Here is a 27,412-nt window from a genome sequence, read left to right as displayed (position 1 = left end):
CAGTCCTCGTAATGGTAAGATAAAATGTTTTGTGAATACGGCCCCAGAGTTTTGATTTTGGTGGGTATGTGTTTAATCGAGTCAGGGAGACTGTCAAAGTGAAAGTGTTATCAAGCACACTGGGAAATTCAGATTGTTGATATTATACAGTGGGGCAAAAAAGTATTTAGTCAGCCACCAATTGTGTTCTCCCACTCAAAAGATGAGAGAGGCCTGTAATTTTCATAATAGATACACTTCAACTATGAGAGACAAAATGAGGAAAAGAATCCAGGAAATCACATTGTAGGATTTTTAATGCATTTATTGGTAAATGATGGTGGAAAATACGTATTTGGTCATTAACAAAAGTTCATCTCAATACTTTGTTATATACCCTTTGTTGGCAATGACAGAGGTCTAACGTATTCTGTAAGTCCTCACAAGGTTTTCACACACTGGTGCTGGTATTTTGGCCTATTCCTCCATGCAGATCTCCTCTAGAGCAGTGATGTTTTGGGGCTGTCGCTGGGCAACACAGACTTTCAACTCCCTCCAAAGATTTTCTATGGGGTTGAGATCTGGTGACTAGGCCACTCCAGGACCTTGAAATGCTTCTTACGAAGCCACTCCTTCGTTGCCCGGGTGGTGTGTTTGGGATCATTGTCATGCTGAAAGACCCAGCCACGTTTCATCTTCAATGCCCTTGCTGATGGAGGTTTTCACTCAAAATCTCACGATACATGGCCTGGACCATCCAAATGCTCTCTAGCAAACCTCAGACGGGCCTGGACATGTACTGGCTTAAGCAGGGGGACACGTCTGGCACTGCAGGATTTGAGTCCCTGGCAGCGTAGTGTGTTACTGATGGTAGCCTTTGTTACTTTGGTCCCAGCTCTCTGCAGGTCATTCACTAGGTCCCCCCGTGTGGTTCTGGGATTTTTGCTCACCGTTCTTGTGATCATTTTGACCCCACGGGGTGAGATCTTGCCTGGAGCCCCGGATCATGGGAGATTATCAGTGGTCTTGTATGTCTTCTATTTTCTTATAATTGCTCCCACAGTTGATTTCTTTACACCAAGCTGCTTACCTATTGCAGATTCAGTCTTCCCAGCCTGATGCAGGTCTACAATGTTGGAGAACTTGCACAATTGGTGGCTGACTAAATACTTTTTTGCTCCACTGTATGTAGGCTGGCTGACACATTTACTTAAGAGCTACAGGGTCTGTTGGGAGTGTGTTGGGAGTTATTCATAGTGGAGGAGAGATGAGAGCCACCTTGATCTGTGTGTGTTGTGTTCAGGCAGTGTGACCTGCATTAGCCTCCTTTATCAACTTATGTCTATGAATTGGATTTGATTCAGTGAAAACTGCTGTGTAACAGGATACATCTCCATACATTTTCTGATAGATCTACCTGGGAGGTTAACGTGAGCTCACCTTTGAGTTATTAGAATACTCTTCTCCGGGCCTCGTATGTTGTCAAATGTCCTTGTATGTTGTCAAGTGTCCTCGTATGTTGTCAAGTGTCCTCGTATGTTGTCAAATGTCCTTGTATGTTGTCAAGTGTCCTCGTATGTTGTCAAGTGTCCTCGTATGTTGTCAAGTGTTCTTGTATGTTGTCAAGTGGCCTCGTATGTTGTCAAATGTCCTCGTATGTTGTCAAGTGTCCTCGTATGTTGTCAAGTGGCCTCGTATGTTGTCAAGTGTGCAGTGTTCATAGTGTACAACACTGCAGTCCAATAAGAACATCTCACTAAATGTCCGAGCCCCCCTTCACAGTTGCACTGCAGACCCAGGACAAACAATAAAAACAATAAATACCGACATAATTAAATATATAATTAGACATATACTTAACTACATTCATTTATGTTTTTCAGAATATGACACATTTAGACCTTCATGTTAATTGAGCGTAACACATTGATTACACCAACACCATCATTGTGCAGAATGCTAGGATTATGTATCCGCTTTTACATATGTCTGCAATCTTAAATGTTAATCTTTAACCTTTTGCTACCATTTGTAAATCTTCCTTGCCATATAATGGGAGATTTACTTTGGATAAATCTAAGTCAAACACTACAGAAACAGCACAGAAGACACTTCGACTGTCTCTGAAGCCCAATGCTACAGGACAAATGCTATATTCTGGCGTTTCAAAACACAATCAATGCTTAATCTGAATTGTGGTGTATTTGTTTATTAAATTGTACATGTGAGAGACAGAGCTGCTCTTTCATGGTTTAGAAACAGAAGCTGTACGGTATGATAAGTGTTGTTACAGCAGGTTTTTTCTGCCATCTAGTGGAAGGTAACAGTACAACACTTATCAATGTGTGGTGTGGGAAGAAGGATGAACAGAAACCCTTTTATATACAGTCTATGACAGAAACTGAAAGAAAAAAAACGGAAACAGTGACCAGTAACTTACTGATGTTGCAAGTAAACGTTGTGCCTGTTTATGCTTTTTAAATGAATTATTTGGTCTCTGTTGTGAGTAATAGTATAGTCTACTATGTTTAATAGTAGAACATATAAACAGGTGTTCTGTCAATGCTTGTTTTTGGTCAGTATAGTTAGAGTTCAAAGTTTATTTATCACATTCACCGAATAACATAATGTCATCCTGTGACATGACACACAACATATTCTGATAGAATCAGACCTTACATTCAACAGCCGCATCAATGCGGTCACCAAAACAGCATTCTATCATCATAAAATTATAACCAGAATCAAGGGCTTGGTGTCTTAAAAAGACCAAGAAAAGCTCATCCATGCTTTTATCTCTAGTAGGGTTGACTACGGTAATGGCCTCTTAACTAGACTACCTAAAAAGTCTGTAAAACAGCTGCAGCTTATTCAGAATGCTGCTGCTAGAATGTTAACCAGGACCAAGAGAAAAGAGCACATCACTCCGGTTCTTAAATCTTTAGACTGGCTTCCAGTCAGTTACAGAATAGATTTCAAAATGGTGCTTTTAGTCTATAAATGACTGAATGGTTTAGGCCCCAAATACTTTTCTGAAATGTTTGAAGATTATAAACCGAGCAGGGCTCTTAGATCCATGAACTCAGGTCAGCTAATAGAGCCCAGAGTCCAAACTAAACATGGTGAAGCTGCGTTTAGCTTTGTTAAAGCTCCTTTAACAGGGGTGTGTAGACTTTTTATATCCACTGTACATGGAAAGACATCAGAGCATTTGGAATGTTTATGTGTGATCAGTATGATCATAGATCAGTGTTGCTGGTTGTGGAGCCTTATGGCCTGAGGGAAAATAATGTTTGTGAGTCTGGAAGTGTGTGTCCTCCCATGCTCCGGTAACATCCACCAAACGGCAGCAGTGTGAACAGACCATAGCCTGGGTGGCTGTAGTCTTTGATGGTGTTCCGTGCTTTCCTAAAGCATTGTGTGTGGTAGTTGACTTGCACGGGGGGAGATGGCAGCCGATGATGTGTCCGCTGACTTCACCACCCTCTGGAGGGACTTGAGATCAGCAGTGGAGCAGCTGCCACACCAGGCCATAATGTAGCCTGAGAGGAGGCTTTACTGCTTGTCTCTGTTCTTTTGATGACCAATTCAGCAGGAGAGACCAACATACTTAGTATCTTAAAATCTTGTTACTACGTAGTTACGTGGGAACTACCTTGTAAGTAACGGGCTGTAATTTGAAGGGTTACCAACTACTCATATCCTGACATTATGAACGTGCATTCGTCTGGGGATAATTACGGAGCACGAGCCATTATGCAACACCTCAGCCTGCGTTGCCGAATACACCGCTTTTTAGCGAACTCGCAAAACTCAGAATAAACTAACCGACATGTTAATCACCGTGGTAGACCATTTAACACCAATTTAGGCAATCAGAGTTTGTCAACCCTGACTTTCATTGACAGCGGGAGCTGAATCTGATTAGGTTAAACTCCCTTCGTAGTACAGCCCTCAGCTCTCCCTGCTAAAGGGCATGATACACACACCTAAGATTTTTCTGAATCATTTAAAAACAGATTCAGTAATTATTCAACTCTGAATAAAGTTGTGAAACATTAATGGATAATGCACATTAGTGCAAATAGATATCAAATGGCAGTATTCTTTTTGAGGAGGTATGTTTAACAGTGTACAAGGCTATAGCTGTTATTTTTCTTTTTCATTGTTCACTGCAATTGATAAATATAGGCTGTTAAATAAGCCTGGCCTGAAAATGTAGAGGCACTTGCAATGCAACATAATTTATTGATTTAAGAGATTCTTGATTAAAGAACTAAACACATACTGTTTCTCATTATGATATATAATTACTTGAGATAATAGGATAGATCAATCTTGCTGTATAATGATTGATAATGACATATGCTGGTGTGTGACACTGAGTATGGAATACCTGAATATGTAATTATATGGTAACTTCACTGTTCTTTATGGTAAATGTAACTGTAATTAGTGACTGATATCGGCCGGGTGTCCCACATGGGATATGAATTGGCTTAGCATCACTGTCCAGGTTTAGTGGAGGAATGGTTAGTGATGGTTGCCTTGATTGGTGGCAACTCAAAACCAGGTTTTTTAATTTACATTTAGGTTTTTACTGTTTTGTTTCCTAGTGTCTGGTGATCTCCAATGGCCACCGCTGTTCCAGATCAGCTGTTAGCCATTCTAGAGGAGTTGGGGAAGGACGAATTTAAAACATTTAAATGGTACCTACAGCAGTCTGAAGGGTTGATCTCTCAGATGGGCTTTAACTACATCCCAAAGAGCAGGTTAGAGGGTGCTGAGAGAACAGACACGGTGGATAGGCTGGTGGAGACCTACGGCTCTGACAATGCCTTGAAGATCTCAAAGGGGATCTTGGAAAAGATGAATAACTCCAATACAAGTAATATTTCCTTTCAATTGGAATAAAGTTTGTAAATTGTTTTAGATTAAGTGGAATGTACTGTATCTTTCTGTCTTTCTCTTATTTTACATTCCAAGACATATTGACCTGTAGCATTTTGATGAATAACACTCATATCCTTCTTTGATCATTTAGATGAGTGTGCTGTGGTGTGCCAAACTGAAACAATGAGAAAGCACAAAGACAGGCTGAAGAAGAAGTATGAAAAAATATCTGAGGGCATAGGTAGACGAGGAATGACCAAACGTCTGGACAACATCTATACTGAGCTCTACATCACAGAGGGTGGAAGTGGAGAGGTAAATAGGGAACATGAGGTCAGACAGATTGAGACAACCAGGAAACAAGCGGGACTAGAGCTGGTGATTAAATATAATGACATCCTCAAACCCACACCTGGACAAGACAGACCTATCAGAACTGTGCTGACAATGGGTGTAGCTGGCATTGGAAAAACAGTCTCTGTGCAGAAATTCATTCTGGACTGGGCTGAAGGAAATGCCAATCAGGACATCCAGTATATATTTCCATTTCCATTCCGGGAGCTGAATTTGATAAAGAAGAATTACAGTTTGGTGGGGCTCATTGATAAATATTTTGGAAACCCCGGATTCATTAACTTTGACAAGTGCAAAGTTCTGTTCATCTTTGATGGTCTGGATGAGTGCAGACTTCCCCTAGACTTTTACAACAATGAATGTGTGTCTAATGTCACAGAACCAACCTCAGTGGATGTGCTGCTAACAAACCTCATCAAGGATAATCTTCTTCCATCTGCTCTCCTCTGGATAACTACCAGACCTGCAGCAGCCAATCAGATCCCTTCAGGGTTTGTTGACCAGGTGACAGAGGTCAGAGGGTTCAATGACCCACAGAAAGAGGAGTACTTCAGGAAGAGATTCAATGATGAGAACCTGGCCAGCAAAGTCATCAACCACATAAAAACATGCAAAAGCATCCACATCATGTGTCACATACCAGTTTTCTGTTGGATATCAGCCACTGTCTTTGAGATGTTGAAAATCCCCCCTGTCTTTGAAATCCCCCAAACTCTGACTCAGATGTATGAACACTTCCTGCTCATCCAAACCAGTATGAAAAACAAAAAGTACAACAAATCCACAGAAACAAATCCAAAGGAACTGTCTCAGTCAGACAAAGACATGATCCTGAAGTTGTCAAAGCTGGCTTTCCAACAGCTTCAGAAGGGCAACCTGATCTTCTATGAGGAGGACCTGAGAGAGTGTGACATTGATGTCTCAGAGGCTTCAGAGTACTCAGCACTGTGTACAGAGATCTTTAAAGAAGAATCTGGGTTTTACCAAGAGAAGGTCTTTAGCTTTGTTCATCTGAGCATTCAGGAGTTCCTAGCAGCAGTACATGTTCTAGAATCTTGTCTGGGCAAGGAGGAACATGTCTTCCCCCCCATTAAGAACCCAGATCGGCAATATTATATGAAAGTGTTGCTTCCGACAGACAAGTTATCTTTCTTAGACAGGGGAGCAGACAGGCTATCTGACTTACACAGGAGAGCAGTACATCAGGCCTTGAAGAGTGAGAATGGACACCTGGACCTGTTCCTCCGCTTCCTTCTGGGTCTCTCACTGGAGTCCAATCAGAATCTCTTACAAGGTCTTCTGACACAGACAGGAAGTACAACACAGAGTAATGAGGAAACAGTTAAGAGAACAGTAGAGTACCTGTCAGAGATGATCAATAAAGAATCCTCACCAGAAAGGATCATCAACTTGTTTCACTGTCTGACTGAAATTGGTGCCAACTATCTAGTTGACGAGATTCAAACCTCCCTACGATCAGGGACTCTTTCAAAAACAAAACTACAACCTCACCAATGTTCAGCTCTGGCCTACCTGTTGCTGATGTCAGAGGAGATACTGGAAGAGTTTGACATGAAAACATACAAGACATCAAAGGAAGGTTATCGGAGGTTGCTGCCGGTAGTGAAAACCTGTAAGAAAGCAATGTAAGTCCTGGTAATGTTTTGATGTATACAGTATTATTATGATGAAAGCCTTGTACATCTAGTGTATCATCTCCTGTTTCCAGACTGCATGACTGTAACCTCAGATCGTATTGCTTTAAGACTCTGGAAAATTAGCTACATTATCAGTTAATTAACTTCAAATGCACATATTTATAGACATATTTTATCTAGGAGATAAAATCTCTTGTTTTTATGTCCATATAGCGACTGGAAACTCAGAAATCCATGTTCCTTGTTCTCTATTCCTAAATGTATTTCTAATCTAACTATTCCCTTATACTAACTCCACCCCTAAACTCAGTAACATTCATGCCTTCGCTCTAAAGCCTAACACTAAACCTAACTCCTATACCTAAAAGTATCCAAAGTTCTGAGAGTATGCATAATATTTACTACAAACCAAACCTAAGCCGAAAATAAAATGTTCCATAGTGGGGACCTGCCGTTAACCTTGTGGGGAACTCTATACACCAGGGGCCACATTCAGAAAATATTTTAAGCCTCAATGTAAATCCTAACTTGCTGATTTAGGAGGATCTCAATTGTCGTGTCAGTCCTAATTTTAGATAAACTACGTATATCTCAGTCATCTGTCAGTAGAATAGTACATCGAACAATAAATGCCCTCCCCAGATCCAACATTGTCTAACAAATCATTCAGTTTCCTCTAGATGTTCGCCAATAACAAAAAAACTTAGCTGACTTCATGGTCATAATTTGACCACCTGGTGTAGTTGGTGCTATAGATGGAGCATATAATTGCACAAATTATTGCACCATCAAAAGATGAATGAGCATTTGTTTACGAGCCGTCAGACATGAAAGTGGCTGACAATTTGCAGAACATGTCTTGACTGGTCAGTATATCATTCTTGGTTTTATGTTTAATCAGTGAGACCTTGGCTAAATTTTTATTTCAATATGGCAACATGACACATCTTTCTACAATATTGGCATGATGAATTCACTGACAGAGATCCCTCCCCTATCGGCCAATCACAGTGGGAGTATTAAGTAGGCTTGTTAGTGACATCATCCATAGGAACGGGTCAACCACGCCCTTTCTCTTAGCTTAAGATTTCTCCCCATTTCTTAATAAGTCTTAGCAGCTTTGTGTATAGGTTTTAAGAGGAAACTCTTAGCTGTAACTGCTGTTTAGGGGTCCTTCTAGTGGTGAGATCAAATATTTTGTGAACATGGCCCCAAGTTTATAAACCTTTCAAATTAATATTCATTTAAACCCTCTGATGTCAACAGATCCACCCCTTTTTTTCAGTTTATTATCATTCCTGCTACTCCATTCTTTATACAATCAGACACACACACAGATTTACTCTTCTTACATCTACATTATATGTTTTGAATGACAACGTTGATGATTTTCTATACTGGAAGTAACATTCTAGTTCCTTGTGTTGGCAATGTCTGTTTTAAAAGTATGCCCTTAAGTAAAGTTGACATGACATTGGTGTAATATAAAGATGCTATTCTAATGTTATTCAGAACTGTTTGTCATTTCTGATATGACCATAATCTCTTTACAGACTGTCTAGTTGTGGAATCACTGGGGAAGACTGTGCTTCTCTGGTCTCAGCTCTGAAGTCAAACCCCTCACATCTGAAAGAACTGGATCTGAGCTACAATCAGCCAGAGGATTATGGAGTGATTAAGCTCTCACCTTTGCTGAAGGGTCCACAATGTAGACTGGAGAATCTGAAGTGAGTAATAGTATTTTATTTGTATTTTTAATATGACATGGTGATAATTGACATTATAAATAGTTATGGCCATTCGACGCTTCATTACCGATCTTCTAGCAGCAGGATATTATGCTAGCAGCGCTAACTCAGATTTTCCTTTTCAAAATAAAAGCCATCATTGAAATATATATAAGGCAATATAGTTAACAATCTATTCTGTACGTTTTATGTTTAATGTAGATGTCTGTTCTTGTCTGTTCTTTTTCAGAGACTAGATTGTTAACTGTATTGCTATATACATTTGTTGTGATAACATACAGTGTCCAAACTCAAACACCAACGAAAGTTTACTACATCTGGGTTATTTAGACAATATGTTTTTTGGGGAGAACATGGTCAGAATCCATCAGCTAGTTCTTCTTATTCAGACCATCGGTCCCACAGTCTGAGGTAGTTAGACAAGGTCTCCCTTTACATACAGCTGTGAGTGAGAGTGAATCACTATTACATAAATATAAGTGATAGTGTATCGACTGTGTTAAATAGTGGATGTGTCCATAGGGAAAGACATTTCTGAGCCCATATTATGACAAATGGTTTCATTATTTCTTTATTTGAAATACTCATGGACTTTGGATTATTTCACCTGCGTATTGGGTTACTGTGTAGCTCACTGCTGCCTGTAGGATCAGAAATGTTTTAGGTAATGTGTGAGATTGTAGTGTTCAGTGTAACGAATACTACTGACATGTCAGGTTGTTGTGGTTCAAAGCGCAAAGCACACAGTTTATTCCAAAGGTACAGGGATCAGGCAAAAATAGTAAACACTTCAAACAGCCAAGATAGAGAACTCAGGTTGTTCAGGTCAAGGCGAAGGTACAAGACGGCAGGCAAGCAGGGTAATCCAGGACACAGACAGATTGGTCAAAGGTCACAGGTAAAAATACAGACAAGGATTAGGTAGAGACTGGTTGGGAAAAACTATTAGCAAAACATGGCACACAGATAGACTAGGATGATAATGATTTCAAACAACAGGCTTTGTATGTATGGAAAACAATGCCTCCTAAAGAGTGGTGAACTGAGGGACAACTGAATCTGGGGTGGGAGTAACATTCAGGAGTGTGTGTGTTTGTGTGGGTTAGGTCTGACTGAACTCATGGGGACCAAATGTCCCAATGAGTATAGTAAAACCAGAAAAAAATTGACTAATTGGGACCTTTTGCCGGTCCACGTGAGGCAAAAGTCAATTTCCGGCTCAGGGTTTAGGTTTAGGGTCAAACTTACAATTGATTTTATAGTTAGAATTGGGGTTTCTTTAAGGTCCAGGCGTTGTTGGTTAGGTGTAGGGTTAAGTTTAGGCATTACATCTAGGTAAAATGTAGGCATAAATGTTACTTTATTAAGGTTAAGGTTAGGGTTAGGTTTAGCGTTAGGTTTAGGGTTAGATTAGGGTTAGGTTAAGGTTAGGGTTAGACGTAGGTTTAGCGTTAAGATTAGGGCAAGGGAGCATGCAATTTCTATTTTCTGGTCCCCATGAGGGTAGCTGTACAAACTTGTGTGTGTGTGTGTGTGTGAGTGAGTGAAGGTTGTGCAGTGGTGTCTGTCTGGATCTTACATTCAGAGTTTCCAAGCATACTGATTGTAAGCTAATAGGCAATATAAGCAACTAATAAATGTATGAAACGGAACAGATTTTACTTTACGAATAATTTCACTTTTCCAGACCTACTTTCCAGGTTTATCAACCATTCAAACTAATCTTCATTTGAGCCCTCTTTGGTCCATAGATTCACCCCTCTTTTTCAGTTTTTTTACACACTCTTTTGACATCTTTCATATATTTATAGACTGACAACATTAATTATTTTCTGCATAAGACCTTAAGTAGTTTCTTTACTTCATAGGACTTTAAGCAGTTTATTTTCTTTATATAAACTTTCATTTTAGTGTTGTTTATTGGCAATGTCAGTTTTGAAAGTGTGCACCAGTGTTACAATGATGTAATCCATAGACTGTATTCTAAAGTTATTCTAAACAGTATAATAATCTTTTTCCAGACTGTCAGGTTGTGGAATCACTGAGAAAGGTGGTGGTTCTCTGGTCTCAGCTCTGAAGTCAAACCCCTCACATCTGAAAGAGCTGGATCTGAGTAACAATGTCCTTAAGGATTCAGGAGTGAAGCTGCTCTCTGATATGTTGGATGATCCACAATGTAGACTGGAGACTCTGAGGTGAGGAGGCTAGTAGTTTGTATTTGTCACACTAGTCCAGAACCCCAAGCTTGATCTTTCAGGTAAATTTGGGGTGATGATGACTCATAGTGATTTATTTGAAGATTTCTGGACTTAATAAAAGAGAGAATAAAATGCTAGATAGAGTTACTTTGCATAATCATTTCCATAACATTTGTATTTGCTGTGGCATGTTTGAGATATGATGTAGGATTGTGGGCATCAATTGAGGGAATGTCACGTCTTCGGGGGCGGAACAAGGAGGAGCAGGAGAACAGCGTAGTGGTAGTATCTTTTAATGATAAAGTGATAAATGTCGATGAGCGAAGCGTAACACAGCTCTTTGTGATACAGAGACAATAACACACAAAGACAGGGGGAGCAGAGGGAACATATATACTGGGGGGAATGATGAGGATGAGAACCAGGTGCGCTAAACAGGACACAGGTGAAATGCATAATGAGATGGACGGTGGTGTCAGAAGGCCGGTGACATTGAACGCTGGAGCCTGTCTGCTGTAGGGGGAGTTGTCACAGTACCCCCACTCTGACGCGCGCCCTTAGCCGCGCGACGACACCGGCCTCGGGGCCAACCCAGGGGACGCAGAGCAGGGCGATCCGGACGACGCCGATGGAACTCGCGGATGAGGACGGGAGCCAGGACGTCCTTCACCGGAACCCAGCTCCGCTCCTCCGGGCCGTACCCTCCCACTCCACGAGGTACTGGAGGCCCCCCGCCCGGCGCCTTGAGTCGATGATGGAGCGGACGGAGTACGCCGGGGCCCCCTCGATGTCCAGGGGGGGGGGGGACCTCCCGCACCTCACACCCCTGAAGGGGACCAGCCACCACCGGCCTGAGGAGAGACACATGAAACGAGGGGTTAATACGGTAGTCAGGGGGAAGGCGTAAGCGATATGTCACCTTGTTGACTCTCCTCAGGACTTTAAAGGGCCCCACAAACTGTGGGGCCAGCTTCCGGCAGGGCAGGCGGAGGGGCAGGTCCCTGGACGAGAGCCAGACCCGGTCGCCCGGACGATACACCGGGGCCTCCCTGCGGTGGCGGTCCGCAGAGACCTTTTGGCGGTGGACAGCGAGCCGGAGGCGAGCCTGCACAGCCTCCCACCTGCCCGCTGCCCGCCGGAACCAGTCATCCACCGCAGGGGTACCGGTCTGGCTCGGCGTCCAGGGTGCCAGGACCGGCTGGTAACCCAGTACACACTGGAACGGTGACACGCCCGTGGAGGAGTGGTGCAGAGAGTTGAGCGCATATTCAGCCCAAGGCAGAAAATCTGCCCACTCCCGCGGTCTGTAAGGCAGTAGGAAGGCCGGGCAGAGGCAAGAGGGGGCAGGGCTTGGAGAACCGATCCACAACGACCAGGATGGTGGTATGGCCCTGGGAAGGGGGAAGATCAGTTAAGAAATCAAACGATAGGTGGGACCATGGTCGTTGTGGAATGGGCAAGGGGTGCAACTTGCCCACAGGTAGGTGCCGGGGTGCCTTACTCTGGGCGCACACCGAGCAGGAAGAGACGTACACCCTCACGTCCTTGGCTAAAGTGGGCCACCAGTACTAACCGGCCAGGGCGCGCACCGTTGGCCCGATACCAGGATGACCGGAGGAGGGAGATGTATGCGCCCAGTAGATGAGGCGGTCGTGGACAGACACATACGTATGACCCTGGGGGGAGAGGGCTCGTCACGCTGTGCTCTAGCGATCTCCGCGTCCAGTTCCCATACCACCGGTGCCACGATGCACGACTCCGGGAGCACGGGAGCATCATCCACTGGCCTCTCCTCCGTGTCATGCTGGCGGGACAGCGCGTCAGCCCCGACGTTCTTACTCCCCGGCCTGTAAGTAAGAGTAAAAACAAACCGGGTGTAGAACATAGCCCACCTTGCCTGGCGAGGGGTCAGCCTCCTCGCTGCCCGCATGTACTCCAGGTTCCGGTGGTCTGTCCAGACGAGGAAAGGGTGTTTAGCCCCCTCTAACCAGTGCCGCCACGCCGACAAGGCTCGAACCACGGCCAGCAGTTCACGATCACCTATGTCGTAGTTCCGCTCCGCCGCACTGAGCTTCTGGGAGAAGAAGGCACAGGGACGGAGCGTGTTACGACTCCCCGTCCGTTGGGAGAGGATGGCACAGAGCCCACAGTCGGACGCGTCAGGACCGTTCAGAAGGGAGGTGATCGGAGCCGCGACCTGGCTAAAGCCCTGGATAAACCTCCTGTAATAATTCGAGAAGCCTAAAAATCGTTGCACGTCCTTTACCGTGGTTGGGGTCGGCCAATTATGCACGGCGTCAATGTGAGGCTCCTCCATAGCCACACCTGTGCTGGAAAAGCGATATCCCAGGAAGGACACAGACGACTGGAAAAACAGACACTTCTCGGCTTTCACGTACAGGTCATGCTCCAGCAGTCTAACAAGCACCCTACGCACCAACGAGACATGTTTGGCGCGGGTGGCAGTGTATATCAAGATGTCATCGATATATACCACCACGCCCTCGCACAACATGTCCCGGAATACATTGTTGATGTAGGATTGAAAGACTGATGGAGCATGTGGTGCTAAAGGCTGTTTTCCACTCATCCCCTTCCCGGATACGCACCAGGTTATAGGCGCTCCTGAGGTCTAATTTGGTGAAAAAGCGGGCCCCGTGCATCCTCTCCACCTCCGCAGAGATCAAAGGGAGAGGGTAGGAATGGAATGGTGATCTTGTTCAGCGCCCGGTAAACGATGCACGGGCGCAAACCACCGTCCTTCTTTTTCACAAAAAAGAAACTCGAGGAGACCTGTGACTTGGAGGGCCTAATGTAACCCTGTTCCAACGCTTCCTTAACGTACGCGGCCATAGCCTCTGTTTCGGTGCGGGACAGTGGATACACGTGACCCTTTGGGAGTGCGGCTCCGTCAACGAGGTCTATCGCACAATCCCCGGGCCTGTGTGGCGGCAACACAGCGGCCTTAGCCTTGGAAAAAAACGCAGCCAAGTCCCTGTATTCGGGGGGAATTGGCACGGCGGGAGCACTGTCTGGACTTTCCACCGAGGTCGAGCCAACGGAAACACCCAAACACCTACCTTGACACTTCCGCGACCACCCCGAAAGACTGACCAGGAGATGACGGGGTCATGTAGGGACAACCAGGGGAAACCCAAAACGACTGGGAACGTGGGTGAGTCGATTACATGGAATGAAAGGGTTTCGCTGTGTCGATCGCCGGTAACCATAAGGAGGGGGACAGTGCATCGGGTGACCAAACCCAACCCTAGTGGCCGGCTGTCCAAAGCTCTCACGGGTAGGGGGGTGGTAAGGACTTGAAGGGGAATGTGTGAATGTAGAGCGAAGGACATATCCATGAAATTCCCAGCTGCGCCTGAATCTACCAGCGCCTTACACTGGGAAAGCAACGGAAAACCAGGGAACTTAACAGGGACAGTGCACATAGAGAGGGAAGAGGTAAGTGGTGAATGGGCATGTGCTACCTGGGGTGACGCGGAAGTGCCCTGCCTGTCGCCTCTCGACTCGGGGAGGGAGGTGCGATGTGGTGCGGTTGTACGGCCTCGTCTCCTCTTGGAGGCACTCCGCACCTGTCCTCCCCAGGTCCATGGGGACGGCGGCGTCTGGTTAGCAGGGTGGAACGGGCGGGCCTCTTCCGGGACGTCCTCGGGCAGCCAGCAGGTAGTCGAGACGGATGGACATGTCTACCAGCTGGTCGAAGGAGAGGGACACGTCTCGACAAGCTAGCTCCCTCCGGACGTCCTCGCGAAGGCTACACCGGTAGTAGTCGATCAGAGCCCGCTCGTTCCACCCCGATCCCGCTGCCAGGGTCCGGAACTCCAGAGCGAACTCCTGCGCCGATCTCGTCCCCTGCCGTAGATGGAACAGCTGTTCACCCGCCTCTCTTCCTTCGTGAGGATGGTCAAACACGGCTCGGAAGCGGCAGGTGAAGTCGGCTGCTCGGTGTTCCAGACGGCGGTGACCCACTCCAGGGCTCTCCCGGACAGGCAGGAGACGAGTGAGGAGATCTTCTGGGCCTCGGTCGGCGCAGGATGCATCGCCTGGAGCGCGATGTCCAACTGTAGCAGGAAACCCTGGCAGCGGTCCGCCGTCCCGACGTAGTCCCTGTGTAGTGGAAGGTGCATCGGCCCCATGTTGGGCGGCGCAACTTGGGGAGGCGGAGAGACGGCCGGTGTTGCGGGGTTCTGCTGGCTCAGCTCTAGGCGCTGTACCGCTTTCAACACATTGTCCATTGCGGCGCCTAGGCTGGCCAGCATTGTCGAATGTACTTTGACCGCCTCCGCAACACCGGCCTCGCCTGTGGCTCCTTGTGGCTCCATTTCCTTTGTCGTTTAGGGTGTGTGTTATTCTGTCACGTCTTCGGGGGCGGAACAAGGAGGAGCAGGAGAACGGCGTAGTGGTAGTATCTTTTAATGATAAAGTGATAAATGTCGATGAGCGAAGCGTAACACAGCTTTTTGTACAGTCAGAGACAATAACACACAAAGAGCAGAGGGAACATATATACTGGGGGGAATGATGAGGATGAGAACCAGGTGCGCTAAACAAGACACGGGTGAAATGCATGATGAGATGGACGGTGGTGTCAGAAGGCCGGTGACGTCGAACGCTGGAGCCTGTCTGCTGCAGGGGAAGTGAAGCAGCAGAGGGCGCAGTTGTCACAGGGAATATCACCCTTGCAAACCTCTTGGGGGCTCAATTGAAAATGTGCCGTATGCTTCCTCTGCAGGTTTACACAACAAAATAATGTTCTGTTTGGAAAATGTATGGTAATGTAACTAAGTCATTAGTGCCCAGAGTTCAGAAACAGGGGATAGCAGTGCAGCAAAAGGACATGTATTGCTAATGTATTTTGTAGTCATTTTGAGCTGTCGTTACTGTGTTAGACCCAGAGAAGATTCAGCCAGATTGCTAAGTGCGGTTGTGAAATTTTTGTGAAATCATGTTAAACTTTCTGCAGACTGTCAGGCTGTCTGTTCAGAGAGGAAGGCTGTCGTTCTCTGGCATCAACTCTGAAGTCAAACTTCTCAAACCTAAAAAAGCTGGATCTGAGTGACAATGACCTGGAAAATGCAGGTGTACAATTGCTCTTCACTGGACTTGTGGATCCAAACTGTAAACTGGAGACACTGAGGTCAGTAGTGTGATATTTGATAGTCATATACTGCATCCATTCTCTCTATTTACCTCTTACTGGTGTTAGTAAAGTCATGATTAACTGTCCACAGGCTGTCATTCTGTGGAGTCACAGAGGAAGGCTGTGATTCACTGGCCTCAGCTCTGATGTCAAAATCCTGCCACCTAAGAGAGCTTGACCTGAGTAACAATGACCTGGGGAATTCAGGAGTGAAGCGTCTCTCTTCTGGACTGGGAAATCCACATTGTAAACTGGAAACACTGAGGTCAGTAGTATGTAATTTCTAAGAAATATACTATTGATGTTTCTCTTTTTACCTGCTGCTGGTGTTTATGAAATCATGATCAACTCTGTGCAGGTTGTCAGGCTGTCTGGTCACAGAGGAAGGCTGTGTTTCTCTGGTATCAGCTCTGAAGTCAAACCCCTCACATCTGAAAAAACTGGATCTGAGCTACAATCACCCAGGAGACTCAGGAGTCAGACTGCTCTCTGCTGGACTGGAGGATTCACACTGGAGACTGGAGAAACTCAAGTATGTCCTGTAGATGTTTTCTGAATCAGTAATGTGGTATTAAGTAATCATGTTGTTCTGCATTATGTAATATGTGTCATACACAGACCTGCCTGCCTGTACTCATTTTGTGTAGCATGAACACAGTTTCAAAGTCATAGTACACTGAAATTATATCAAGCTGGATAATTATACATTTGAGGAAAATACATTATTTATTCATTATTATTATTACAATATTACTGCACCATCAGTGTTAATAATGTTCAGACATCTGCTGGTCTGTCTATGTTTTCACTAGTAATAACCACAACAAAAAACTCTCTCTTTGCCATCCCACCGTCCCACCGCGCTATCGAATTGTTACATGGTGCCACATTGCCAGCTAGTTGGTTGTTTAAACTCTCCAGGCCTGAGAGAGAAGCTATGGGAAATTACATTTCAGAGTCCCTGGCCCCTCCAAGAACTGCCACCTTAACGTGGTGGAGGGGTTTGAGTACCCGAGTGACCCTAGGAGCTATGTTGTCTGGGGCTATATGCCCCTGGTAGGGTCTCCCAAGGCAAACAGGTCTTAGGGGACGGGTCAGACTAAGAGCGGTTCAAACCCCCCTTAATGATGAAAAAAATTATGAGTACCGTGACGTCGCCCGGTATGGCGCAGCCGGGGCCCCACCCTGGAGCCAGGCCCGGGGTTGGGGCTCGTATGCGAGCGCCTGGTGGCCGGGCCTTCCCCCATGGGGCCCGGCCGGGCTCAGCCCGAACGGGCAACGTGGGGCCGCCCTCCCGTGGGCTCACCACCCACAGGAGGGACCATAAGGGGCCGGTGCGAAGAGGATCGGGCGGCAGTCGAAGGCAGGGGCCTAGACAACCCGATCTCTGGACACGGAAACTAGCTCTAGGGACGTGGAATGTCACCTCGCTGGCGGGGAAGGAGCCTGAGTTAGTGCGTGAGGTTGAGAGGTTCCGATTAGAGGTAGTCGGGATCACCTCTACGCACGGCTTGGGCTCTGGAACCACACTCCTTGAGAGAGGATGGACTCTTCACCACTCTGGAGTTGCCCATGGTGAGAGGCGGCGGGCTGGGGCTTATAGCTCCCCAGCTCTGCCGCCATGTGTTGGAGTTTACCCCGGTGAACGAGAGGGTCATTTCCCTGCGCCTACGGGTCGGGGATAGGTCTCTCACTGTTGTTTGTGCCTACGGGCCGAATGGCAGTGCTGAGTACCCGACCTTCTTGGAGTCTCTGGGAGGGGTGCTGGAAAGTGCTCCGACTGGGGACTCTATTGTTCTACTGGGGGACTTCAACGCCCACGTGGGCAACGACAGTGACACCTGGAGGGGCGTGACACCGGGAGGAACGGCCCCCCTGATCTGAACCCGAGTGGTGTTCAGTTATTGGACTTCTGTGCTAGTCACAGTTTGTCCATAACGAACACCATGTTCAAGCATAAGGGTGTCCATCAGTGCACGTGGCACCAGGACACCCTAGGCCGTAGGTCGATGATCGACTTTGTTGTCGTTTCATCTGACCTGCGGTCGTATGTCTTGGACACTCGGGTGAAGAGAGGGGCGGAGCTGTCAACTGATCACCACCTGGTGGTGAGTTGGATCCGATGGCGGGGGAGGAAGCTGGACAGACTCGGCAGGCCCAAGCGTACTGTAAGGGTCTGCTGGGAACGTCTGGCCGAGTCTCCTGTCAGAGAGATCTTTAACTCCCACCTCCGGCAGAGCTTCGACTGGATCCCGAGGGAGGCTGGAGATATTGAGTCCGAGTGGACCATGTTCTCCACCGCCATTGTCGAAGCGGCCGCTCCGAGCTGTGGCCGTAAGGTCTCCGGTGCCTGTCGAGGCGGCAATCCCCGAACCCGGTGGTGGACACCGGAAGTAAGGGATGCCGTCAAGCTGAAGAAGGAGTCCTATCAGGCCTGGTTGGCTTGTGGGACTCCTGACGCAGCTGACGGGTACCGACAGGCCAAGCGGGCTGCAGCCCGGGTGGTTGTGGAGGCAAAAACTCGGGCCTGGGAGGAGTTCGGTGAGGCCATGGAGAAGGACTATCGGCTGGCCTCGAAGAGATTCTGGCAAACCATCCGGCGCCTCAGGAGAGGGAAACAGTGCCCTACCAACACTGTTTACAGTAGAGGTGGGCAGCTGTTGACCTCAACTGAGGATGTCGTCGGGCGGTGGAAGGAGTACTTCGAGGATCTCCTCAATCCCGCTGCCACTTCTTCCATTGAGGAAGCAGAGGATGAGGGCTCAGAGGTGGACTCGTCCATCACCCCGGCTGAAGTCACTGAGGTGGTCAAGAAACTCCTCGGTGGCAAGGCACCGGGGGTGGATGAGATCCGCCCTGAGTACCTCAAGTCTCTGGATGTTGTGGGGCTGTCTTGGTTGACACGCCTGTGCAACATCGCGTGGCGGTCGGGGACAGTGCCTCTGGGATGGCAGACTGGGGTGGTGGTCCCTCTTTTTAAGAAGGGGGACCGGAGGGTGTGTTCCAACTATAGGGGGATCACACTTCTCAGCCTCCCCGGGAAAGTCTATGCCAGGGTTCTGGAGAGGAGAATACGGCCGATAGTAGAACCTCGGATTCAGGAGGAACAGTGTGGTTTTCGTCCGGGCCGTGGAACACTGGACCAGCTCTATACCCTCTACGGGGTGTTGGAGGGTTCATGGGAGTTTGCCCAACCAATCCACATGTATTTTGTGGATTTGGAGAAGGCATTCGACTGTGTCCCTCGCGGCATCTTGTGGAGGGTGCTTGGGGAATATGGGGTCCTGGGTCCTTTGCTAAGGGCTGTCAGGTCCCTGTACAACCGAAGCAGGAGCTTGGTCCGCATTGCCGGCAGTAAGTCAGACTTGTTCCCAGTGCATGTTGGACTCCTTTGTCACCGGTTCTGTTCATAATTTTTATGGACAGAATTTCTAGGCGCAGGCAGGGGCCGGAGGGTGTCAGGTTTGGGGACCACACAATTTCGTCTCTGCTCTTTGCAGATGATGTTGTCGTGTTGGCCTCTTCTAACCAGGACCTTCAGCATGCGCTGGGACGGTTTGCAGCCGAGTGTGAAGCGGTGGGGATGAAAATCAGTACCTCCAAATCCGAGGCCATGGTCCTCAGTCGGAAAAGGGTGGCTTGCCCACTTCAGGTTGGTGGAGAGTGCCTGCCTCAAGTGGAGGAGTTTAAGTATCTAGGGGTCTTGTTCACGAGTGAGGGAAGGAAGGAACGGGAGATTGACAGACGGATCGGTGCAGCTTCTGCAGTAATGCAGTCGATGTATCGGTCTGTCGTGGTGAAGAAAGAGCTGAGCCGCAAGGCGAAGCTCTCGATTTACCAGTCAATCTACGTTCCTACTCTCACCTATGGTCATGAGCTTTGGGTCATGACCGAAAGGACAAGATCCCGGATACAGGCGGCCGAAATGAGCTTTCTCCGCAGGGTGGCCGGGCGATCCCTTAGAGATAGGGTGAGAAGCTCGGTCACCCGGGAGGAGCTCAGAGTAGAGCCGCTGCTCCTCCACATCGAGAGGGGTCAGCTGAGGTGGCTTGGGCATCTTTTTCGGATGCCTCCGGAACGCCTTCCTGGGAAGGTGTTCCGGTCCCGTCCCACCGGGAGGAGACCCCGGGGAAGACCTAGGACACGCTGGAGGGACTATGTCTCCTGGCTGGCCTGGGAACGCCTCGGTGTCCCCCCGGAAGAGCTAGAGGAAGTGTCTGGGGAGAGGGAGGTCTGGGCATCCCTGCTTAGACTGCTGCCCCTGCGACCCGGCCCCGGATAAGCGGAAGAAGATGGATGGATGGATGGAGTCCCTGGCTGCCGGCCTGATTCGCTGTTCGTCTGCTCCGGTGGGAGCTGGATTCTTTTTTTGTCAAGAAGAAGGATTCCACCCTCTGACCCTGTATCAACTACAGAGGATTAAACAACATCACAGTAAGAAATAAATACTCACTACCTCTAATGGATTCTGTGATTGAACCCCTGTGCAACGCTACAGTCTTTAGCAAACTGGACCTACATAACGCTTATCATTTCATCTGCATCAAAGCAAGCGATGAGTGGAAAACCGCTTTTAACACTTCTCTCGGTCACTTCGAGTATCTAGTGATGCCGTTCGGATTAAAAATGCTCCCGCCATTTTCCAGGCCCTGGTGAATGACGTTCTGCGAGACATGCTTAATCTGTTCATGTGTATCTGGATGATATTAAAATGTTTTACCAGAACCTGGAGGATCATGTGAGACATGTCAGGCTGGTGTTACAACGTCTACTGGAAAACCAACTGTTCGCTAAGGCCGAGAAATGAGAGTTTCACGTGTCCTCTGTGAAGTTGCTGGGTTTCATCATTCAGCAGGGAGAACTCAAACCTGACGACAGTAAGATAAGTGCGGTAACTGATTGGCCTATACCTACTTCCCGCAAACAGCTCCAGCGGTTTATAGGTTTTGCCAACTTTTATCGTAGGTTTACCAGAAACTACAGTAAAGTAGCAGCACCTCTCACCAGTCTCACGTCGCCGGCCAAGCCTTTCCTGTGGAGTTCTGTGGCAGATGAAGCCTTTTCCAACCTCAAGCGGCTGTTCTCATCGGCTCCTGTGTTGGCTCATCCCGATCCCGAGTTCCCCTTCATCTAAGAGGTCGACGCATCCGACTCTGGTGTGGGAGCTGTTCTGTCTCAAAGAAACCAGTCTGAAGGTAAACTACGTCCGTGCACTTTCTTCTCCAGACGACTGTCCCCGATGGAGAGGAATTATGATGTAGGAGACCGTGAACTGCTGGCTCTGGTGATGGCGCTGCAGGAATGGAGACACTGGCTGGAAGGATCGTTTCATCCGTTTGTGGTATTTATGGATCATAAAAATGTAGCATACCTAAGAACGGCAAAAAGATTGAACTCTCGCCAGGCACGTTGGTCTTTGTTTTTAGGCAGGTTTGACTTCACCCTGACTTACAGACGGGATCTAAGAATACCAAGCCTGATTCCCTGTCTCGCCAGTTTCAACCCGCCGAAACCAGTCCGTGTGAACAGACCATAGCCATACAAATTACTGCCAAAAACACTTTAAATATCACGCACTGTAGACTCAAACAAGATGGAATGCACCGTTTCCACTAGAAAGCACAGTGTTTCAACCACCAGTTGAAGGAGAAATACTACAAACATCAAGACACATTTGTAAGTGCATCATCCCAAATTTCCAATATAGCCTATGCACAGGTAAAATCAGTGGTGTGGTGCCTGGAGAAGTGGGTATTTCCTAACTTCTCAACTATATTATCTAAAAAGAATTGAATATTCTGTTCCCTTGTTCTTACATTTCCAACTGTTATTGGTTAGTGGATGCTTACAATGTCATGTGTCCCTGGAACCAACCTAGACCCAGAACTCAGGGATGCCTACAATGACATGTGTTCCTGGGCCTACCCAGAGACCCAGAACTCAGGGAAGCTCACAATGACATGTTCCTGGGCCTACCCAGACTGTTCAGAAACCCAGACCTCAGGGATACCCACAATGACATGTGTTCCTGGGCCTACCCAGAGACCCAGAACTCAGGGATGCCCACAATGACATGTGTTCCTGGGCCTACCCAGAGACCCAGAATTCAGGGATGCTCACAATGACATGTTCCTGGGCCTACCCAGAGACCCAGAACTCAGGGATGCCCACAATTACATGTTCCTGGGCCTACCCAGACCGTTCAGAAACCCAGAACTCACTGCTGGTGGCCTTAATAATCGCAGGTTACTTTTGCGCGGGTAAAGATTATTTGAGTGTGGGTGTTCATGATTGGGAATGTGCATTTACATGAATGGGGTTTCTGCAATGTTTTGACAATGTTGGTGTTTGTGGAGCAAAACATTAAGCTGCTGCAAATTTAGTGTACCTGCAAAAAGCTACACATATCTTGGTTTTTATATACAATCATGTCAATACCCTTTTCAAAGCATTTCCATTTATTTTTCAAAAATGTTTTGAAACAATAAAAAACATGAATAAAACACAAATGACAGAATAAGATAACACATCCTTAGATTTGGGGTTCAGATAAAGTAAAATTCTGGAAGATCATGGGTTATTGGATAAATTGGCATGACTAAATATCTGACAGACCTTTAGTGTGTAATGTAGAGATGTAGCCCAACCATATTGAAGTAGAAAGCTACTTTGAAAACCCTTTCCAAAGGCACTGTAAAAAACCCATAAGGTAAAATGCTAATTCTGTTTTCGGTCAGCTGTGTAAACTTTAACATTGATTGATCCTGCTAAAGGTGTTCAGTTGGTTCTATTCCTATTTGTATTCTAGTGCCTCTTAATATGAAAGTAATCTTAATCAGATTATGTTACTGAGTTTCAGTTACATTACTGATTACACATGTGGACAGGTAACTTGTAACTGTAACAGATTACATTTAAAAAGTAACCTACCCAACCCTCCCTACCCAACAACTACCCGTTTGGGGCAGTTGATGTAGGCTCTGGTATAATATGCAATGCAGTATATGCTAATTTACTGAATAATATCAACTATGTGTACCTCACTAGTGATTTTGTCATGATTGATTGTTTTCTGAAAGATAGCTTTCATGCCAGCTAGTAACTTTGAAGGTCCTTTTGATGCTGTAATGTGTGACAGGTGGACAGAATGACACTGTCTCCTCATGGATGAATTTAACGTACAACAACACTGATTACAGATTGTTTTGAAAAACTCAAATTGGCCCTAATTAAAATTCCAGGCCAATCAATCGGTCAACTTCTAGTTTTTGTGGTGTGTGATGGGAGGAGGGGTTGTGTGTGTTGTGTGATGGGAGGAGGGGTTGTGTGTGTTGTGTGATGGGAGGAGGGGTTGTGTGTGTTGTGTGATGGGAGGAGGGGTTGTGTGTGGTGTGTAATGGGAGGAGGGGTTGTGTGTGGTGTGTAATGGGAGGAGGGGTTGTGTATGGCGTGTGATGGGAGGAGGGGTTTTGTGTGGTGTGTGATGGGAAGAGGGGTTGTGTATGATGTGTTATTAGAGGAGGGGTTGTGTGTGGTGTGTGATGGGAGGAGGGGTTGTGTGTGGTGTGTGATGGGAGGAGGGGTTGTGTGTGGTGTGTGATGGGAGGAATGGTTGTGTATGGTGTGTGATGGGAGGAGGGGTTGTGTGTGGTGTGTGATGGGAGGAGGGGTTGTGTGTGGTGTGTGATGGGAGGAGGGGTTATGTGTGGTGTGTGATGAGAGGAGGGGTTGTGTATGTGTGTGATGGGAGGAGGGGTTGTGTATGGTGTGTGATGGGTAGAGGGGTTGTGTATGTGTGTGTATTGGGGTTTACAGAAAGGGGCTGGGTTGTGTTTGGTGTATGTTGGGGGTGTACACAATGTTCAAACAATTTTCAAAAAGTGTGCTCAGTGGCTTATGGTGTCTGGTTGTGTGTGGGGGTTGTGTGTGGGGTCTGGTGTGTGAGGTGAGGTATGTATGAGTGATGTGTATTGAGGGAGGGGGGTGTCTAATGTGTACGTGGGTGTAATTTTGGTGTGGGGGGGGTGTCTGTGGTATATGTACTGGTGTGTGTGTGTGTGTTTAAGATTGCTCATTCAAAAGATTTTGGGAACCACAGAAGTTTGTGATTAAAATATTAAAATATTGACCATGTTTATATCACAATTTGAATCATAAGTTGTCCAACCCTGGTGTGGTGTGTGTATGATGGGGGAGAGGTGATGTGTGTGTGTGTGTGTGTGTGTGTGTGTAAAACAGGTTGTGTATCACTGAATGACAGTCTGCTCCTCTGCTTCTTCCACAGTATGGATCATGGTGGAGAGTGGAGGTTGAAATCAGGACCGAAGAAATGTAAGTGATTTATTATACAGAACACTTATACAGCTGGTGTGTGTGTGTGTGTGTGTTTGCATGTCTGCATGTCTTAGTTAGTGCATGTTTTTTTTCATTCTGTGTGTGTGTGTGTTTTATATCTGAGTGTCTTCACCTTTTCACACATACGTTTCAAATATCCCTAAACGGTCCCCTAGCGTGAGTTTTTTTTGCGTGTGATTCAGTACTCACTCAGAGTTCCAGAATGTGATTATGACGTCACAATACATTTCATCCGCAACTTTCCAAAAACACCATGCTGCTTACTATTTCAGTTACATTAGAAAACCTTGGTTACCGGTAGTAACTGTAGTAAAATGTATATTGAATAATTATTGACCAATCTTAAAAATGCTGTCCTTATTCTAAAGATCACGGCGCAAAAGATACTGACACCCTTCACTTGTTGTTTCATTAAAACATACGCTAACTATCAGGCAATATGTTATATTTACGTCATTATTCAGAAGTTCTCAAAAGTTTGATAAATTATGAATTCTAATTCTTGCATTTTGTAATTAATAAGATCAGTGAAAAAATAGACTTTTTAAGATTACGTTGAGCTTTTTTCTCAAGAACAATTCCTGATGGGGACAACAAAAGTAGTGCTGTAATACTGTTTTAGTGTGACCTGTAATTCAGTGCAGCGAAAATGAAGATTGGTGACGGTTCTAAATGTGTCTTATTGTATTGAGCGTTAGAAGTAAAAAAGATTCCCACACACAAATTTTTGTTATGTAGTATCTACATGAAGTGTCACTGCTGAGAACTGGATCAAACTATTGTTTGATAGAGGCATAGGGCGGTGGGTCACAATCATTTTAAACTTAGAAATGCACTATTAAGTGTCTATATCCAGCACACATTTTATTGCGTGTTATAAATATTATTGAAATGACAGTTATTTTTACCGTGATATATTGGGGAGGGACAAATCATAGTTTTCCCAGGATGGCAAATCTGTCTGAAAGACTGGCAAACGTAAATGACCATCAGGTCTGTTACCTTTCTTTATCTTTGGTTGATAAAAAAGCATAGCGGCGCCACAATCAGTTAACGTAACTTCTAGAAAGTTTTTACACAATGATTTTGACCGGCTGTCAGCTCTTCCAGGAAATGGTAAGATGCTCTACAGTAGTCTCTAATATCATTTGTTTTTGTGTATCTTGTTTATTTTAGAAAAATATAACTGCTAGTGTTGGCTGCCTGTTGGTACATAAGTAACCCTTCTTGTCCCAATTTGAATGCTTGCTACCTGTTTAATATGATATGAAGTGTGGTCTTCAAACAATTAAAATGAGGAAATAAAGTTATAAAAACTGATTGAGCTAAATGTGAGTAAATAAAGCATGGTCTGACCAGTGATTGTTACGTCACTCGTACCTAGATGTTCTAATGGTGCTTTCTAAACAATACGTTCTAATGGTGCGTTATAAACAATATGTTCTAATGGTGCGTTATAAACAATATGTTCTAATGGTGCATTCTAAACAATACGTTCTAATGGTGCATTCTAAACAATACGTTCTAATCACACTGGTGTGATCCTAGTGATGGTAATTTCTAAAGTCCAAATAGTTCTATGAAGATGGTAGGTAAGACAGGAGAAATCTATTGCGCAATAAACGGTTTAATATACTTGCAAGGAGAGAGTAGGCAGGTTACAAAGTAACAGTGAATAGTCTCTAAAGCACATTCAATACATTCAATACTTATAGAGAAATGGATGGGGGTAGGAATCCACATGGTCGCACCATAAAACCACCTATGTTCCTTATCCTTCCTACCCCCTGTTGTGTATCTTCTCCTATCCTGTCCTAAAACCCATTGATCTGCATCTACCCCCGTCCTGCTGGAGCTTCATGTTTACCTCAACACCTCATACTTCCTTTCCCACAGAACAACCAACATTCCTTTTCTCATCTAAACAGTTGCTCAGTCGTTTAATCAGTTAGAATACATTATTAAAGACATTTCCACAACATCCTACACATCAAAGGGTTAATATCCAGAATATGACACATGCATGTGTGTGTATAATGAATGATGATGATGTGTAATATTGTGTCTTGGTCTCATCCATCAGATGTCTGTGATCTCACACTGGACCCAAACACAGTAAACAGAAAACTCTCTCTGTCTGAGGAGAACAGAAAGGTGACATGGAGGAGAGAGGAGCAGCCGTATCCTGATCACCCAGAGAGATTTGACTCCTGGCCACAGGTGTTGTGTAGAAAAGGTCTGTCTGGATGCTGTTACTGGGAGGTAGAGAGGAGTGGGGAAGGGGCTGGGATAGGAGTGACATATAAAGGAATCAACAAGAGAGGTTGTGACTGTTGTTTTGGATACAATGACATGTCCTGGAGTCTGTTCTGTTACGATGACAGTTACTCTGTCTGGCATAATAATAAGAAAACTGTCCTACCTTTCACCTCCTCAGACTCCCACAGAGTAGGAGTGTATCTGGATTGGCCAGCCGGCATTCTGTCCTTCTACAAGGTCTCCTCTGACACACTGACCCACCTGCACACATTCAATACCACATTCACTGAGCCCCTCTATCCAGGGTTTGGGGTTAGTTATAACTCCTCAGTGTCTCTGTGTCAGATGGTCCCTGTGTCAAACACAACATGATGTTTCACTCTAATCATGGTCTTGTTCAGTAGGACACAACAAAGTAAAACACTGACAGTAACTCTGTAGTAGTGAGTAAATATGACTAGAGACATTAACAGAATGAATCACCACACTAGTCTATAAAACCTTCTCATTTAGAAATCATTCATCTGGTTGTTATTGTTTATCATTGGTGAATGTTTATTTATTTCATTGTTGACAAACATTCCTGCTTCTGTAATTGAATTACCATGTCCCAGATTTGACAGAATAAATAAAGGTGTTTTAAAACAAATTATTCAAGATTGTGTTAAAAATTCAACATATGTATCTGTGTGTGTGCGTGTGTGTGGGGGGGGGGTAGAAAGCAGTAAATAGTTTACTAAACACCAAAGCCTCTCTTCCTTGTCCTTCATCTCTTCATCTTTCCCCTCCTCTCCTGTCTTCCTCTCATCC

At 45.9% G+C, this 27,412-nt stretch overlaps 2 protein-coding genes across 2 annotated transcripts in view; one reads left to right on the top strand and one right to left on the bottom strand.

Moving 5' to 3' along the window:
- LOC105006816 (protein NLRC3-like) overlaps window positions 1–27,412 on the bottom strand; it is a 925,414-nt gene that overhangs the window by 389,171 nt on the left and 508,831 nt on the right. The gene's annotated exons all lie outside the window — the stretch shown is intronic.
- LOC109616223 (protein NLRC3-like) lies at window positions 4,674–27,251 on the top strand. Its single transcript, XM_020050533.3, has 7 exons — window positions 4,674–4,867; window positions 5,024–6,872; window positions 10,654–10,827; window positions 16,080–16,253; window positions 16,347–16,520; window positions 24,273–24,319; window positions 26,427–27,251. The coding sequence occupies exons 1-7, from the start codon at window positions 4,723–4,725 to the stop codon at window positions 26,972–26,974; spliced, it is 3,111 nt and encodes a 1,036-aa protein (XP_019906092.3). The 5' UTR covers window positions 4,674–4,722; the 3' UTR covers window positions 26,975–27,251.

Source organism: Esox lucius, chromosome 11 (assembly GCF_011004845.1).
Source record: "Esox lucius isolate fEsoLuc1 chromosome 11, fEsoLuc1.pri, whole genome shotgun sequence".
NCBI classification, from domain to species: Eukaryota; Metazoa; Chordata; class Actinopteri; order Esociformes; family Esocidae; genus Esox; species Esox lucius.
Note: the sequence above shows the minus strand (reverse complement) of the source record. Positions and strands in the feature narration are given on the sequence as shown.